Below are 17194 nucleotides of genomic sequence, written 5' to 3'. Positions count from 1 at the left end.
GGGGTGGGGGGCATATGCCCCCATATACCACCCCCCTCCTCCAATTCCACCCCATTTTTCTACCCGGACGGCTGCCCCACTCTGTTTACAGCCATGGCTAGATATCACCATGATGTAAGTGGAGTATAAAAAACAGACTAGGCTAAAAATCAGAGCATAGAATCATAGAAGATTAAGGTTGGAAGAGACCTCAGGAGGTCATCTAGTCCAACCCCCTGCTCAAAGCAGGACCAACCCCAACAAAATCATCCCAGACAAGGCTTTGTCAGGCCGGGCCTTAAAAATCTCTAAGGAAGGAGATTCTACCACCTCCCTAGATAATACATTCTAGTGCTTCACCACCCTCCTAGTGAAATAGTTTTTCCTAATATCCAACCTAGACCTCCCTCACTGCAACTTGACACCATTGCTTCTTGTTCTGTCATCTGCCACCAATGAGAACAGCCAAGCTCCATCCTCTTTAGAACCCACCTTCAGGTAATTGAAGGCTGCTATCAGATCCCCCCTCACTGCTCTTCTGCAGACTAAATAATCCCAGTTCCCTCAGCCTCTCCTCATAAATCATGTGAACCAGACCCCTAATAATTTTCATTGCCCTCTGCTGGACTCTCTCTAATCTGTCCACATCCTTTCTGTAGTGGGGGGCACAAACCTGGACACAATACTCCAGATGTGGCCTCACCAGTGCCAAATTGATGGGAATAATCACTTCTAATGCAGCCCAATATGCCGTTAGCCTTCTTGGCAACAAGGGCACACTGTTGACTCATATCCAACTTCTCATCCACTGTAATCCCCACGTCCTTTTCTGCAGAACTGGGATTCTTGCATGGGATTCTTCCGTTCTAAGTGCAAGACTCTGCACTTGTCCTTGTTGAACCTCATCAGCATCACTAATTCAAGACTGGCAAATATCACCCAAAAACTAGCAGTAACCTATGATCTACAGTTTGAAAAACATCACACCAAGCAATTTAACTCTCTCATTCTGCCTGTCCCCACCCCAACATACAGCTTTTGGTGTATTATGGGAACTCCTTACCTTCTTCTGAAATTTAAAGTACAGGCTACTGTCAGAGGCCCACCAGATTATAAAAAACTTCTTTATAGACAACTTCCTATTTCAGTGGATTTAGTGCTTATGAAAAAGGCCAGAGTGCAGGATTGTTAAAATTTGATCAACAGAATAATTATAGCAGATTTATCACAGTGCCCAATCAGTATGCCTTCATCAGTAACGATGAGAGGGAAATAGTTCCACCAAACCATTTGTTACTTGGGTTGTGCAGAGATTACCAACTAGGAAGTCAAAATAGCAGCAAGTAAATTATTGGATTGTGTTGCATACAAAATGAGACATGTAAACTATTTTACCAGGGTTATTTTATTACAGAAATTACTTTAAATAGTAATTTTTGGATAGTTTCTGTGGGCAGGGTCCTGCAAATGCCATGATTCTGTGACTGCAAGACTGGCCATGTGGACTAGATGGTACAGAAAACCCCAGTAGAACTGAAAAGACGGTTACTCACCGTTGTAACTGTTGTTCTTCGAGATGTGTTGCTCATATCCATTCCATTAGGTGTGCGCGCGCCGCGTGCACGATCGTCGGAAAATTTTCTACCCTAGCAACACCGGCGGGTCGGCTGTGGAGCCCCCTAGAGTGGCGCCTTCATGGCGCTGAATATATACCCCAGCCGACCCGGCGCCCCCTCAGTTCCTTCTTGCCGGCTACTCCGACAGTGGGGAAGGGGAGCGGGTTTGGAATGGATATGAGCAACACATCTCGAAGAACAACAGTTACAACGGTGAGTAACCGTCTTTTCTTCTTCGAGTGCTTGCTCATATCCATTCCATTAGGTGACTCCCAAGCCCAACTTAGGTGGTGGGGTCGGAGTGAGACATTGCTGTGTGCAAAACCGCTGATCCGAATGCAGCATCGTCCCTGGACTGCTGCACTAGTGCATAGTGAGCTGTAAACGTGTGGACTGATGACCAAACCGCAGCTCTACAAATGTCCTGGATCGGAACTTGCGCCAGGAGAGCCGTCGAGGAAGCTTGGGCCCTCGTGGAGTGAGCGGTGAGGTGCGGTGCTGAGACACCTGCCAGGTCATAGCAAGTCCGGATGCAAGACGTAATCCAGGAGGATAGGCGTTGTGAGGAGACCGGTGAGCCTTTCATTCGGTCGGCCACTGCAACGAAGAGTTGCGTCGTCTTTCTAAAGTGCCTTGTGCGGTCAATATAGAAAGCCAGGGCCCTGCGTACGTCCAGAGAATGCAAATGTTGATCCTGGCGAGTAGCATGCGGTTTAGGATGAAAGACCGGGAGAAATATATCCTGGTTGATATGAAAAGGAGAAACCACCTTAGGGAGAAAGGCAGGATGTGGACGAAGCTGCACTTTATCCTTATGGAAAACTGTATAAGGGGGCTCGGATGTAAGCGCCCTGAGTTCAGAAACGCGCCTTGCTGAGGTGATGGCTACGAGGAAGGCTGTCTTCCAGGATAGGTACAAAAGTGAACAGGTGGCCAGTGGCTCGAATGGAGGACCTGTGAGCTTGGAGAGAACCAGGTTGAGGTCCCACGTCGGAACGGGCTGACGTTGTTGTGGGTACATCCGGTCTAAGCCCTTGAGGAATCTAACGACCATCGGGTTAGAGAATACCGAGGACGCAAGTTCCCCTGGGTGAAAGGCTGATATAGCGGCCAGGTGAACTCTAATTGAAGATATCGCCAACCCCTGCTGTTTTAGGGAGAGGAGATATTCCAATATGAGAGGAATAGGTGCCTGTAACGGGGACGTGGCTCGTTGTTCGCACCAACAGGAGAACCGCTTCCACTTGGCCAAGTATGTGGTCCGTGTTGAGGGCTTCCTACTGCTCAGCAGAATCTGTTGGACAGAGTGCGAGCATTGTTGCTCTGCCTGGGTGAACCATGGAGCAACCACGCCGTGAGGTGGAGCGATTGCAGGTCGGGGTGACGCAGCCGGCCGTGGTCCTGAGAGATGAGATCCGGACATAATGGAAGCGGGATCGGTGTCTGAACCGAGAGTTCCAACAGTGTGGTGTACCAATGTTGTCTCGGCCACGCTGGAGCGACCAGAATTACCTGTGCCTGGTCTCTGCGCAATTTGAGCAGTACCTTGTGGACCAGAGGAAACGGAGGGAAGGCATAAAACAGGTGGTCTTTCCAGGGAAGGAGAAACGCATCCGAGAGGGAGCCCGGAGCTCGACCTTGCAGGGAGCAGAACACGTGGCACTTCCTGTTGTCTCGAGAAGCAAACAGGTCTATCTGGGGAAACCCCCACTTCTGGAAGACGGAATGTATGATGTCCGGACGGATAGACCACTCGTGCGTCTGAAAGGACCTGCTGAGTCGGTCCGCTAAAGTGTTCTGGACTCCAGGGAGGAACGATGCCGTGAGATGGATTGAGTGGGCGATGCAGAAGTCCCACAGGCGAATGGCCTCTTGGCATAGAATTGACGAACGTGCTCCTCCTTGCTTGTTGATGTAAAACATGGCCGTGGTGTTGTCGATGAGAACTAACACACAGCGGCCACGTAGGAGGTTGAGAAATGCCTGGCACGCCAGGCGCACCGCCATCAGTTCCCGAACATTGATGTGCAGGGCTAGCTGGGATGCAGTCCACAGGCCCTGGGTATGGTGTTCGTTGAGATGGGCGCCCCAACCCAGAGATGAAGCGTCCGTGACCGGGTGCAGAGAGGGTTGTGGGGCGTGAAATGGCATCCCCTCGCAAACCACATTGTGATCTAGCCACCAGGTGAGGGAGGTCAGGACCGAGTTCGGGACCGTGACCACCATGTTCAGGCTGTCCCGATGTGGGCGGTATATCGACGACACCCAGGTTTGGAGTGGGCGAAGCCGAAGTCTGGCATGCCTGGTTACGTACGTGCAGGAAGCCATGTGACCCAGCAGGGTGAGGCACGACCTCACCGTGGTAGTTGGGAAGGCCTTGAGCCCTTGAATGAGGCCCGTGATGGTACAAAAGCGGTTGTCTGGCAGGATGGCTTGTGCACGTCTGGAGTCTAGGACTGCGCCGATGAATTCTATTCTCTGGGTAGGTTCTAGAGTGGATTTGTCCTTGTTGAGTAGGATGCCCAACTCGTTGAATGTGTGCACTATTATGTGGATGTGAGCTCGAACTTGCTCTTTGGTGCGACCGCGTACCAGCCAGTCGTCTAGGTACGGGAACACCTGTATCCCTTGCCGACGAAGGTACGCTGCCACGACAGCCATACATTTCGTGAACACTCTTGGGGCCGAGGATAGGCCGAAGGGAAGGACTGCAAATTGATAGTGCACCCTGCGATTCGTAGTAAGCAAAAAGCGTCTGTGAGGCGGGTAAATTGCGATGTGAAAGTATGCGTCTTTCATGTCGAGGGCGGCGAACCAGTCTCCAGGATCGAGGGAAGGGATAATGGCCCCCAGAGAGACCATGCGGAACTTCAACTTTACTACGAATTTGTTGAGTCCGCGCAAGTCCAAGATGGGTCGCAGACCTCCTTTGGACTTGGGAATCAGGAAGTAACGGGAATAAAATCCCCTGCCCCTTAACTCTACTGGAACCTCCTCTATGGCCCCCATAGCAAGGAGCGTGGAAACCTCCTGTATAAGAAGTTGCTCGTGAGAAGGGTCCCTGAAGAGGGACGGGGAAGGGGAGTGGGAGGGGGGAAATGAAGAAAACTGGATAGCGTATCCCCTCTCCACCGTGCGAAGGACCCAACGGTCCGAAGTTATAAGGGACCAAACACGGTGGAAGTGGGAGAGGCGATCCCGAAAGGAGGGGGCTGGATCCTGGGGGATGACTGGGGTGCCGTCCTCGACCGCACCTTCAAAAGTTCTGCCTGGAGCCTGCGGGTGGCCTTGGTTCTGACCGGGTTGAGGGCCGGTCCACCTTCGTCTACCACCTCGCCCTCGCCTCCGGGCCGAGTCCTGTCTCTGACGAGGTGGGGGGGGGTAGAAGCGCTGAGGCTGAGGCCTAAATGGCCTGCGCTGAGGACCCGCAACATGCATCCCCAGGGAGCGCATGATTGTCCTGGAGTCCTTGAGGCTCTGCAGGCGAGAGTCCGTCTTCTCTGAGAACAGCCCCTGTCCTTCAAAGGGCAAATCCTGCAGGGTTTGTTGCAATTCAGGGGGCAAACCCGAAACTTGGAGCCAGGAGGTCCTTCACATAGTGATGCCCGAAGCCAGGGTTCTTGCAGCCGAGTCCGCTATGTCCAAGGAGGCCTGTAAGGAGGTCCGAGCCACCTTCTTACCCTCCTCTACCAAGGCCCCAAACTCCTCCCTGGACTCTTGGGGAACCAACTCCTTGAACTTCCCCATAGAGTTCCAGGAGTTAAAGTTGTAGCGGCTCAGGAGCGCCTGCTGGTTAGCCGCTCTAAGTTGCAGCCCTCCGGCTGAATAAACTTTACGGCCAAACAAATCGAGGCACTTAGCCTCCTTCGATTTGGGCGCTGCGGCCTGTTGACCGTGGCGCTCCCTTGCATTCACTGATGACACCACCAGTGAACACGGCTGGGGATGGGTATACAAGTACTCGTAGTCTTTGGAGGGGACAAAGTACTTTCTTTCCACCCCTCTCGCTGTGGGTGGGATGGAGGCAGGAGTTTGCCATATCGTATTTGCATTAGCCTGGATCGTGCGGATCAGGGGTAACGCCACTCTTGATGGGGCATCCGCCGCGAGGATATTTACAATGGGGTCCTGCACCTCCACTATCTCCTCCGCCTGCAGGTCCATATTACGGGCCACCCTACGTAGGAGGTCCTGATGAGCCCGAAGATCTATTGGGGGTGGACCTGTGCACGACGTGCCCGCCACTGCCTCATCCGGAGAGGAAGAGGAAGATGCCTCCGGTGGTAAGGGATCCAAGGGAGGGTCCTGGTCTCCCTGCTCCTGGGCCGGAGCATCACCTGCCCTTGGGTCCAGGACGTCAGGTGGTGCGGACACGGAAGCCTCCATGCCCCCTGGCGGAGGCCGAGAGATGGTGGACTCTGGGGCCCTTCTATCGGAGTGACCCGAGCGAGAGGTCGAAGTTATTGGAGCCCCTTGCGCCTGATGGTACGCCCACGGGGTCCAGAACGACCAGTGAGATGGGCCATGAGCAGGGTCCTCTGCTACCTCCTGCCAATGGCCTATGTCCTGCTCCTCGGCTTGCCCCTGAGGGGGGTATGCCGATCTCGATAAGTCCTCAGAGGAGCGAGACACCGATCTCGATGGCCATGGCGGTGCCGAGTGCGCCGAGACGAATCCCGTGGGATGCGGTGCCGCACGGTGCCGGTCCGGAGATGTTCTATCTCTACGCGGTGCCGGCGATCGGTGCCGAGATCGCGATCGGTGCCGATGACCTCGCCGGTGCCGGGAGTCAGATCTGGACCTGGACGATGACCTGGAGTAGGCCCGGTGCCGGGAGCGGCCTCTCGACGTCGAGCGTCGATCGTATCGGTGCCGAGAACTACGTCTCGATGTCGATCGGTGCCGACGATCATAGCGGTGCCGAGACGTAGAGCGGTGCCGCGACGAAGATCTTGGCCGCGAGTACGACCGGTGCCGAGGTGATATCCGGCGCCGGGACTGCGAGCGGCGTGGGGACCTGCTTCGGGACCTGGACCGGTGCCGTGGTTCCAGCCCCTGCGATGGAGGGCGCATCAAGGCAGGTTTCCCCCTAGATTGGACCGGATGAGTCAACGGTGCCGGCGGTTGGGGCGGTGCCGGCTCCGTGAGAGCGATCAAGTCTCTCGCCGTCGCGAAGGTCTCTGGGGTAGACGGGAGGCACTGTATCACCGCCGGTCGCGGTGGTGACCCTGTCTGCACCGGACTCAACGGTCTCGGAGCCGGAGTCGACGGTGCTGGAGGCACCTGTTTCCGGTGCTCCACAGGCGGACGCGGCTCTACCCCCCGGCACTGGGGGAGCCGGCGTCTTCGGCACAGAGGTCCCCGTCTTATGGGATTTTTTATGCCCTGGGGATAATGAACGGCGCCGAGGCACTTGCTGTGATTGCGGTGCTGACGAGGTCCGGTGCCGTGGAGGCTTGTCCGACGCCACTCGTGTGGTCGGAATGGTCGGTGCCGCCGGGGCACTGCGCACCGAGGTGCTAGGTGCCGGGGCCTGACGCGCTGATGGAGCGTCCGGGCTAAGTGCCGCCTCCATAAGGAGTTGCCGGAGCCGAAAGTCCCGCTCCTTCTTGGTCCTCGGTCTGAAGGCCTTACAGATCTTGCACTTCTCTGTTTGGGACTCTCCCAGGCACTTCAGACACGAGTCGTGCGGGTCACTCGTTGGCATAGGCTTAGCGCAGGAGGCGCACTGCTTGAAGCCGGGAGCCTTGGGCGTGAGCCCGGCCACGCGGCCGGGGGAAAAAGGGGGAGACAACCCCCTTAATCCCCTTGAACTATATAACAACTATTAACAAGTGAAAAACCAACTATTTAACTATAAACAACTAGAACTATAACTATAACTGTGATGACTGAATAAGCTAGGGAGAGTGGAGAACAGCTACGCCGCGCTCCACAGTTCCAACGACCGTCAGGGGCTGGAGGAAGAAGGAACTGAGGGGGCGCCGGGTCGGCTGGGGTATATATTCAGCGCCATGAAGGCGCCACTCTAGGGGGCTCCACAGCCGACCCGCCGGTGTTGCTAGGGTAGAAAATTTTCCGACGATCGTGCACACAGCGCGCGCACACCTAATGGAATGGATATGAGCAAGCACTCGAAGAAGAATATATATCTATAGGGGTGCAAATTCTGCTGATCTGAACGTTGTCAGACAACATATTGTTCTCCCTGCCTTCCTCTGCCTCCCCACATTTCAGCTGATTTCAATGGATGTAATCCAAAGCTAGACAAGTTTGCCTGTGCAGCTAGAAAGCCCCTCTCTCAAAGCTTCAGACCAACTTAAAGGCAGAGTTCTGAATCTTGTCCATAAGACATTTTCCTCCCTTGAAGGTAGATAACTGTAAACCTGGAAGCTGATATTGCCAACAGCTGTTTCATGTCCCCAGTCATCCTAACAACTCTCGCTCCTTACTGCCTGGTTTCATTCCTGTTTCTCTCCCTGGCCAGCACACACTGTCCTTGCTCCTCACTCTCCCCAAAAGCCAGGAGGAGGTATAGCACACACTGACCCCAAGTTCCACAGCAAGGGCCCAGTATTTTAGTGGCAGAACAAATGAGGCAGCAGTCTGAAATGCATGAAAAGAGTAATTTGCAGCCAAATTCAGCATCATGTCACAGAATTCGGGCTAGATACTAAAGAATGCACGGAGTGCTGATTAGAAGGGCTAAGAGAAACAAGCATATTTAGAAAAAGGAGATGAACTACTTACATATAGAGAATTTCTCTGTTAACAAGGACAACTAGAAATAATCTTGAATTACAGCAAGAATTCCCCACAGTAACTTAATGGAACAAAAAAGTTTTACAGTTCTGAAGAATTAATTTACTAACTTTTATGAATAATCAACTTCTCTAGCTTCCTTTTGGCAGCAGCTCTCTCCACAATCTTCTGGTCAACAGTATTTGCTGTCACGAGGCGATAAACAACAACTGGCTTTGTCTGACCAATTCTGTGACACCTGTCTTGGGCCTGAAGATCAGACTGGGGGTTCTAAAATGAACGAGATTAAAGAAATCAAATTAGCTTAATTGTTAAAGATGCACAATGGATTCCATTTTCCATCACTCAGCTTTCCAAGCTGTCACTTTTCAGGCTGTAAAATCTACCATGGGGGATTTTGTATAGTGGGAAGTGGGAAAGATTGAGAAAACACAGTTCAGATGTTCTGGAGAATGAGTGAGAGATTTATCCCTTTACTAAAAAAATCTGTAATTAATGATGGAATTAGCCCTCACTGAGAAATACTTTTGCTCCTGAATTCTCAATTTGTTTATTTGGGAAGGGATATGCTAAGTATGCTTGTGCAGCCTAAGTAGCTGTATACTGAAAAAGTTGAAGATGTACAAGTCCATAGGGACTGGACTCCTAACAGCTCTTCAACCATCCTCCTGAGACTCACAGGAGGCAGTGGGGTTGGGATGTCAGTTGACTGGGGAAATTTTGGGGACCAGAAACCAACAAGGCAGCTGTTGAAATAGGGAAGTTTGCAAAAGTTGTCTGCCCAAGAGAGCTCAAACTTCTTTAAGAGCTTTAAACTTCTTCTCTCCAAGGTAGACATTTTAATAATTATCAGCACTCAAGCAGTACGCATTCTTTTCAACTAGCAGAAAAGCCTGTTTTTAAAAGGAAATTCAGGGGATCAGCCAGTTGCCTACAAAGTAATCTTAGGTGGTTTGTATAGGGCAGCACATTTTTACTTATTACCCTAGGCTACATATTTAATTTGAATATATATATTTTACTATGAAATTTTCACATACATTACTTTCATAGACTATCTGGTAAAGCATCCCATAACACAAAGATGCTAAGTGAGTATCTAGGGTTACAGTAGAAAATTGTATGATGTAGCATTTGAGAAACAGTATGTCATCTTACCCAGTCACTATCATAGATGATGACAGTGTCTGCTGCAGTCAAATTAATGCCCAGGCCTCCAGCCCGTGTACTCACTAAAAATATGAAAACTTCAGGATCTGTATTAAATTTATGCATCTGGAAAAGAATACATCTAACATGAAACAGCATACAGAATAAAAGGATGTGGTCAGTGGGTTTTTTTTTAAAACCCATGTTTTAAATTAAATCAGATGATTAAAAATATATTATTTGTTTTGTCTTTCTACAAGGCATTACATATAAAGCATACCAACAGAGGATGAATTTGTTGCAATTAGTTGAGTTGGATGCATGCACTTAAGTATTTAAGCTGATACTTACATTTTCTTCTCTCTCTGTATAGGACATGGATCCATCCAAACGACTAAATTTGTAATTCCGCAGATAGCAATAATCCATCAAAATGTCCAACATCAGTGTCATTTGTGAGAACAGCAACACCTACAAGTAGTTAAGATTCCTCAATATCCCTATTTTAAAAAATAAAACCAAACACCAAAAACCACACACAAGGCAACTGATCAGTTATTATCCATATTCATAAACAAAAATACCTTGTGACCTCTCTTTTTCAGTTCTGGCAGCATCCGGTCCAAAAGTAGGAATTTGCCTGAATTCTTCACTAGATCTTCATCAACCTTAAAACAGAGTAAAAAGGAAAAGTCAAGATTTACAATCTCTCAGATGCATCGACATTCAGGTATTAGCGATGACAGTTAATGCACTAGGCTTCCACCTGCGTGGCTAATCCTATCCCATCCTTGTCCAGTCTAGATCATTTGATTGTGTCAACCATTAGTTGTGGCTCAAAGTGCTTGACAACCTCTAAGTGGCCCCTCTGAATGATAGTGGATTCAACTATATGGCAGTCATGCTCATGTTAGTTTGCAAGACTATATTTTGAATGAGATCCTTTGGTTTTCATTAATGGCTTATTAAGGGTTAGTAAAAATGTTAGAGGGTTAAAACTCCCAAATATACATTATATATCATCCAAATTCTTTTCCCCTTTTCAATATAGTAAGAGGGTTTATGTAGTATAAAAAAAACTATTAAGATGATCTTTATATATATTTATCTTTTGAGTGGGGGGTTGGATGTTGAGCTCCAGAAAGAACATTTTGTCTTGTATACCAGTTCTAGGAAGCTCTCTCTAGAACAGTGGTTTTTAAACTTTTTTTCTGGTGACCCAGTTGAAGAAAATTGTTGATGCCCGTGACTCAACGGAGCTGGGGATGAGGAGGGGCTTGGGGTGTGGGAGGAGGCTCAGGGCTGGGGCAAGGGGTTGGCGTATGGGGTTCAGGGTATGGGAGGGGGCTCTAGGGTGGGGCTAGGGATGAGGGGTTTGGGATGCAGGAGAGGGCTCCCGGTTTGGAGGAGGCTCAGGGCTGAGGCAGGGGATTGGGGTGAGGGCTTATCTCAAGCAGCTCTTGGTCAGCGGCACAGCCAGGATGCAGAGGCAGGCTTCTTGCCTGTCCTGGCACCACTGACTGCGTTGCGCCCTGGAAGCAGCCAGCAGCAGTCCAGCTCCTAGGCGGAGGCCCACAAGCAGCTCCGCATGGCTCTCGCCCACAGGCACTGCCCCCCGCATAACAGACACTGAACTTACTCCCTCTCGTATCTGCTGTAGAAATTTCAAAACAAGACAATCACATTGGTAGGGTTTTGTGGAGAAGCATACTATACAAGCCTAAAACTGTTCACTGGCATTACATTACCTACAATAATTTTCAAAGAACACTGCTCTGAATGCTTCAAGATATGTACCTTAAATTGCTGTGTGGCAGGGTCCAGTGGATATTCAATGAGATATGGATGGTTACAACATTTCCTCAGTAACATCATAATATTCTGCAGTTTAAGGTTGATTTCTGAATCCGTAGGAATGGTCATTTCTATCACTGGCCTTGCAACGAGACAATATTATTAGTACAGCAAAATGTCAATGCATTTCAAGTACAGTACAACCTAACAAATGTCTGGAAAACCTACTGTGAACTTCTGGATTTTCAGAATTAGAAAGAAAGGATAATACAGCTTTTCATTTATCTTGATTCAGCAATTCAGTTTCAATGTTATGCAATATTTCATAGTGTATTTAAAGTGATCTTATAAGCTATAAAGATATTTTTAAAACAGGGATTTTTTTCTTCAAGATATGCACCTCTCTTTTTCTACTTCCTCTTGCATTTTGCTGATCAGTTTTTCCAGCTCATCAGGTGTATCACCATCTAGTTCACGGTAATCAACCGCTTTTCGACTCCGACGCTTTGGTCGTCCTGTAGGACTCAACTCGACTACCTCTTCCTGTAGAAAGTGATATAAATTGTGAGTCAGCAGACGTTTCACATGTATCATTGGGAGGAAGGGGAGAGGGCAGTCAGATGTGACCCAATCCCTTGGATTCCCAGTGATTCTCAACATATCTGCTACTTAAAAAGAGTCTCTTCACTAACAGTACACATTTCCCAATATTCATTATTGAAGGTAAATATAAATTATTGGGAAAATATTTTATACTGCCCAGATTTCTCTATGACATTGATGTAGTGAAGACTAGTCTGCAGCGGACATCAGAAAAAGACAGTTACCTTTTTCCGTAATTGGTGTTCTTTGAGATGTGTTGCTCATGTCCATTCCATATTAGGTGTGTGTGCTCGCCACATGCACTGGTTCCGGAAGTTCTTCCCTCAGCAGCATCAGTAGGGGACCAGCTCTGGCACCCTCTGGAGTGGCGCGCATATGCCGCGGTATAAGGGGTGCTGCCAGCTCCCCCCACCCTCAGTTCCTTCTTGTCAGGCAACTCCAACAGTGGAGAAGGAGGGTGGGTCATGGAATGGATATGAGCAACACATCTTGAAGAACACCAGTTATGGAAAAAGGTAACTCTTTTCTTCGAGTGCTTGCTCATGTCCATTCCATATTAGGTGACTCCCAAGCAGTACCAATGAAGGTAGGAGTTCATAGATAGCAATACAGCTCTGCTGAACCCAGTGTCGTCTCTGGCCTGCTGAGTGATGGCATAATGCGGCGTGAACATGTGGACAGAGGACCAAGTCGCGGCTCTACAGATGTCCTGGATAGGGATGTGCACCAGGAAGGCTCCTGAGGACGCCTGAGCTCTAGTCGAGTGGGCTCTGACGATCAGCGGCGGCAGGACCCCCACCAATTGGTAACATGTCCATATGCAAGAGGTGATCCAGTTGGAAATCCTCTGTGGAGGACACTGGAAGGCCCTTCATCCTATCCACTGTGGTGATGAAGAGCAGAGTTGATTTACAGAAAGGCTTGGTACGCTGTAGGTAAAAAGCCAAGGCCCTACGGACGTCCAGCACATGAAGACGCCTCTCTTCACTGGTCTTGTGCAGCTTGGGACAGAACACCAGGAAGATGATGTTCTGGTTCATATGAAAGATCGATACCACCTTCGGCAGGAAGGCTGGGTGGAGCCACAGCTGAACCTGGTCTTTGAAGAAGACCATGTACGGCAGTTCTGAGGTCAAGGCTTTAATCTCAGAGACTTGTCTCACCGATGTCACTGCCACCAGGAAAGCGACCTTTCATGAAAGGTGGGAAAGGAAGCAGGAGCCCAGTGGCTCAAAGAACCAAAATTCCACTGTGGGACAGGGGTCCGTACTGGCGGGAAGAGTCTCTCGAGGCCTCTCAAGCATCTGACCATGATGTCATGAGAAAACACCGTCTGGCCCTGGATCGGTGCGTGAAAAGCAGAGATGGCTGCAAGATGTACTCTAATGGAAGAGTGCGCCAGGCCCTGGTTCCTCAGACAAAGCAAGTAGTCTAAAATAGACTGTATGGAAGAATGCGAGGGAGAGATGCCATGCTCGGACACCTAGCAGGAAAACCTCATCCACTTGGCCAGATAAGTCAGTCTGGTTGAGGGCTTCCTACTCCCCAGGAGGACCTGTTGGATCTCATCTGAGCAGGTCCGCTCCTCCAGGTTCAGCCACGCAGCATCCACACCGAGAGGTGGAGGAACGTGAGGTGGGGTGTAATAGCTGACCGTGGTCCTGTGACAGCAGGTCCAGCCGGTTGAGCAGGGGCCAGGGAGGGGCCGCTGCCAGGTTCATGAGCATGCCGAACCATTGCTGGCGACGCCATGCTAGGGAGATCTGATAACCTGCACCTTGTCTCTCTTTATCTTTGCCAGGACCTTGCTGATGAGTGTAATCGGAGGGAACGCATATATCAAGCTCCCTGACCAGGACAGGAGAAAGGCATCGGAGAGGGAGTCCTTACTGAGAACAAAACCGATGACATTTCCTGTTTTGCCTGGTAGGTCCACTTGGGGAGTACCCCACCTCTGGGAGATCATGCAGGCTACCTCTGGGTGGAGCGACCACTCGTAGTAAGAGGAGAAGTCCCTGCTGAGGTGATTCACTAGCATGTACTTGACACCAGGGAGATGACAAGCTTCCAGGTGGATTTCGTGGCTGATGCAGAAGTCCCAGAGACGGATTGCCCTGCAGCCATGGCTGGCGACGGTCTATTCCCTGTCCAGGGATCACCTGGAAAAGATCGTTACCATCCCCCCAATGATACTTACCTCACTGCGATGGTGGACCGAGTGCAGGACAGTCCTAGAGGGAGTTCCATTCGACACCGCCCCTCACTCCATCGAGTTGGTTTTGGACACCTTGGACCTCGGCTGAGGTGCACACCTCAGCAATCTCCAGACGCAGGGTGTGTGGTCCCCAGAAGAGATGACATTTCACATAAACGTCAAAGAACTCAGAGCGATCCACTGGGCATGCAGAATGTTCCTGTCGGGCAAGGTTGTAGAGTCCCAACGGACAACACAGTCTCAAATGTTCTACATCAACAGGCAAGGGGGGACGCACTCGTCGGCTCTCAGCCAAGAGGCAATCCATCTCTGGGACTTCTGCATCCGCCAGGAAATCCACCTGGAAGGGGTAAAGCCACTATTGGAGGAGCAGAGGGTGTCAAACAGGGAGTTCGAAGACTCCTCCAATTCCTCTGCCTGAAGCCCCAGGTGAGATGCAACCCTCTTCAATAATTCCTGGTGTGTCTTAACATCATCCTGAGGAACTGGGTGAGAAGGTCCCGTGATAGCCTTGTCTGGTGATGACGAAGATGATGCTGGTGCTGTAGGATCCTCAATGTCCATTGGTGGTCCAGCAGCTTGCTCTCCTTCGTCCTCCTGGACCTGTGGGGTCTTTCCCAACCAAAGCCACAAGCACTGGAGGGGGCCGGCATCGAGTGGGCAGCCTGGGTGACTCCCCAAGGGTTCTATGGATACCATGGCACTGGCCACTGTGCTTGGGGCCATAGGATGGGTTTTGGTGCAGATGATGTAGATGGCACCGCAGGCATCGGAGCTCGTCCCACAGTCAGGGGACCCTGCTCCATGCCGGAGCTATAACTGGAGCAGTCGGTACCAAGCGACCAAGATTGGGCAGGGCGGTGGCTCTTGTCTGACTGGTGCTGGTCGCTGCGCCTTGAGGTAGACCTGTCTGAGTGAGACGAATGTCTTGGTCGGGGCCTCGGGGACACCTACTGCATTCGGCGGATCAGCGTCGGAAATCCAGTGATCTATGCCTGATGTACTCGACCTGTACCGGGATCTCAAGCAGGACTGGGAGCTACCACGAGCAGATTGCCAGGAAGATCTTCCCAAATATGGCAATCTTGGAGACAGATGATGATGGGCTAGTGATTGGTGGCTTTGGTCCCCCGATCAGTCCCGTGATCTATACCGAGCCCTTGGAGACGCGAGGGGTCGGTCTTGGTGCGTCTGCTGGGTGGGGCACATGCCTCAGTGGGTCTGCACCAGGCTACTGGCGAGGTATACCTCGAATCCTGCTGTCGGTGCCCAAAGTCAGGAGACACGAAGAGGGCTCTGCTGAGCCTGCTTCTCTATTTCTGAGACGTGACGGTTTTGAGCAGGCGAGCGGTGGCGGGGTGTCCATCGCAATGGGGAACAGTGCCGCTGAGGCAGGGACGTACAAGGAGGTACCAAGGCGGGATCTCCTGTACGGCTTCAGGTGTCGATGGCACCTGAAGCTGACAGAGGCCTCCACTGCTATCCGGAGTTGCAGTCAAGGTATGGGATGGGCAGCACCGCTCAACTCGAGTTGGGGCCCGACTTCCTGAAGGGGGCGTTGAGCTGCCGGCGTGGGTCTTGGCTCACCCCCCAGCCTTCTCCTTTCCCTTGTGGGAAGTAGGAGATCTTCCCCACACTGTATTCTTCGGCTTCTTGGCCAGAGCCATGGAGGGAGATCAGTGCTGACTCATGGCGGTGCCAGCAGAGCACTGTGCACCGACACCCTGGTGCTTGGTGCCAAGTTGAACTATTGCCCTTGTGCCAGAGTGAGTGCAGACTCCATCAGGAGCACTTTAAGGTGGTTGTCCCGCTCCTTTTTCGTCCTGGATTTGAAGGACTTACACATTTGACCTTTGTCACTTATGTGCCCTTTGCCTCAATTCTCAGTACACAACTTCAGATACTGAAAGCCTCATTTTTTTAAGAGGAGCATGGGCACTCATTGATCTTGTGAGCTATCACAACAACCTTAACTGTCACTTGAGCAAGAGGAAGGTCTCTTAGCTGTGAACTATAGAAATACCATTATGTCCTTTCTAGGCTAAAACTAGCCAAGGAGCAACATGCTCTAAATTCTGTTACCACTAAAGTCAACAGCAATAAATTCCAATTGAAATAAGTGGCAGAAGGATTAAGCCCAGAACTATTCACAACAAAAAGCTTTTGCTCAGTTTTATTATTTTCTTCAATAATAAGCAGTGCTGAAGTTTCCATATATTTAAATCTTTTTAAAGTTTGACAGGGTAATAAGCCAATTTTGAGCTGAGTGGCAATGAAATAATAGACAAAAGTCAAAAATCTCAAATCAGGAAAATATTTTAGAGACCTGTAACAAACAAAATTTGACACCAAAATTGATAAGATAGAATGTTTCTATTCATCTTCAATGTATAGAATTATAATATAACTAATGAGCTGTGCATCTGTACACAAAACAGAACTGGTAAAAAATGTGTTTTAGAAGTCACTATTAGTGTAACCAATGCTATGGTATTTTCATTCGTGAACCATTGACCATAATAGTTTTATACATTTCTGAAATCCACATCAGTAGGTACCTCATTGTTTCCGAGCAGCTTTTTAATGGTCCGATTTACAATAGCAGTATAGAAGGTTTCTTGTTTCTTTGCCAGTGGTGCATACACCACAACTTCTCGTTTAGGAGGAACCTCAAGAGCTACATCAGATTTCAGTCTTCTCAATAAGAAAGGCGTCAAAATCTAAAATGTAAACAAACATGTATTACAACCACTAAACAGTGGGGCCAAGCTCTCTAGTGCAGCGGTCTCCAACCTTTTTACGCATTAGATCATTTTTTGAATTTAAGGGCAACCCAGGGTCTACCCTGCCGCTTCCCCGGGGCCCCACCCACTCCATCCCACCCCCCAAAATCGCTCGCTCTCCTCCACCCTCACTCACTTTCAGCGGGTTGGGGTTCGGGGCTAGGGTGCAGAAGGGGATATGGAAGGCTGGCTCTGGGAGGCTGCAGGTTGGGTGGTGAAAGAGAAATTCTGGTCCAGCATAGCTGGGCCTGCTGTACTCATACTATTCCTGGTTGTAATGCTGCAGAGCCATT

At 50.1% G+C, this 17194-nt stretch overlaps 1 protein-coding gene across 4 annotated transcripts in view; it reads right to left on the bottom strand.

Moving 5' to 3' along the window:
- Nucleotides 1-17194, bottom strand: part of HELLS (helicase, lymphoid specific) — a 53978-nt gene that overhangs the window by 3841 nt on the left and 32943 nt on the right. For all 4 annotated transcript variants that reach the window (XM_005285632.5, XM_065553270.1, XM_065553268.1 and 1 more), the window contains 7 exons: nucleotides 16677-16838; nucleotides 11701-11843; nucleotides 11304-11442; nucleotides 10091-10174; nucleotides 9858-9977; nucleotides 9516-9632; nucleotides 8468-8627 (listed from right to left, as the gene is read on the bottom strand). In XM_005285632.5, the coding sequence (XP_005285689.1) occupies nucleotides 8468-8627; nucleotides 9516-9632; nucleotides 9858-9977; nucleotides 10091-10174; nucleotides 11304-11442; nucleotides 11701-11843; nucleotides 16677-16838 (925 nt within the window). The remainder of the gene's footprint in view (nucleotides 1-8467; nucleotides 8628-9515; nucleotides 9633-9857; nucleotides 9978-10090; nucleotides 10175-11303; nucleotides 11443-11700; nucleotides 11844-16676; nucleotides 16839-17194) is intronic.

Source organism: Chrysemys picta, chromosome 7, assembly GCF_011386835.1.
Source record: "Chrysemys picta bellii isolate R12L10 chromosome 7, ASM1138683v2, whole genome shotgun sequence".
In the NCBI taxonomy this organism is placed as follows: Eukaryota; Metazoa; Chordata; order Testudines; family Emydidae; genus Chrysemys; species Chrysemys picta.
The sequence above is the reverse complement of the archived record's forward strand: the minus strand, read 5'-3'. Positions and strand labels throughout refer to the sequence as shown.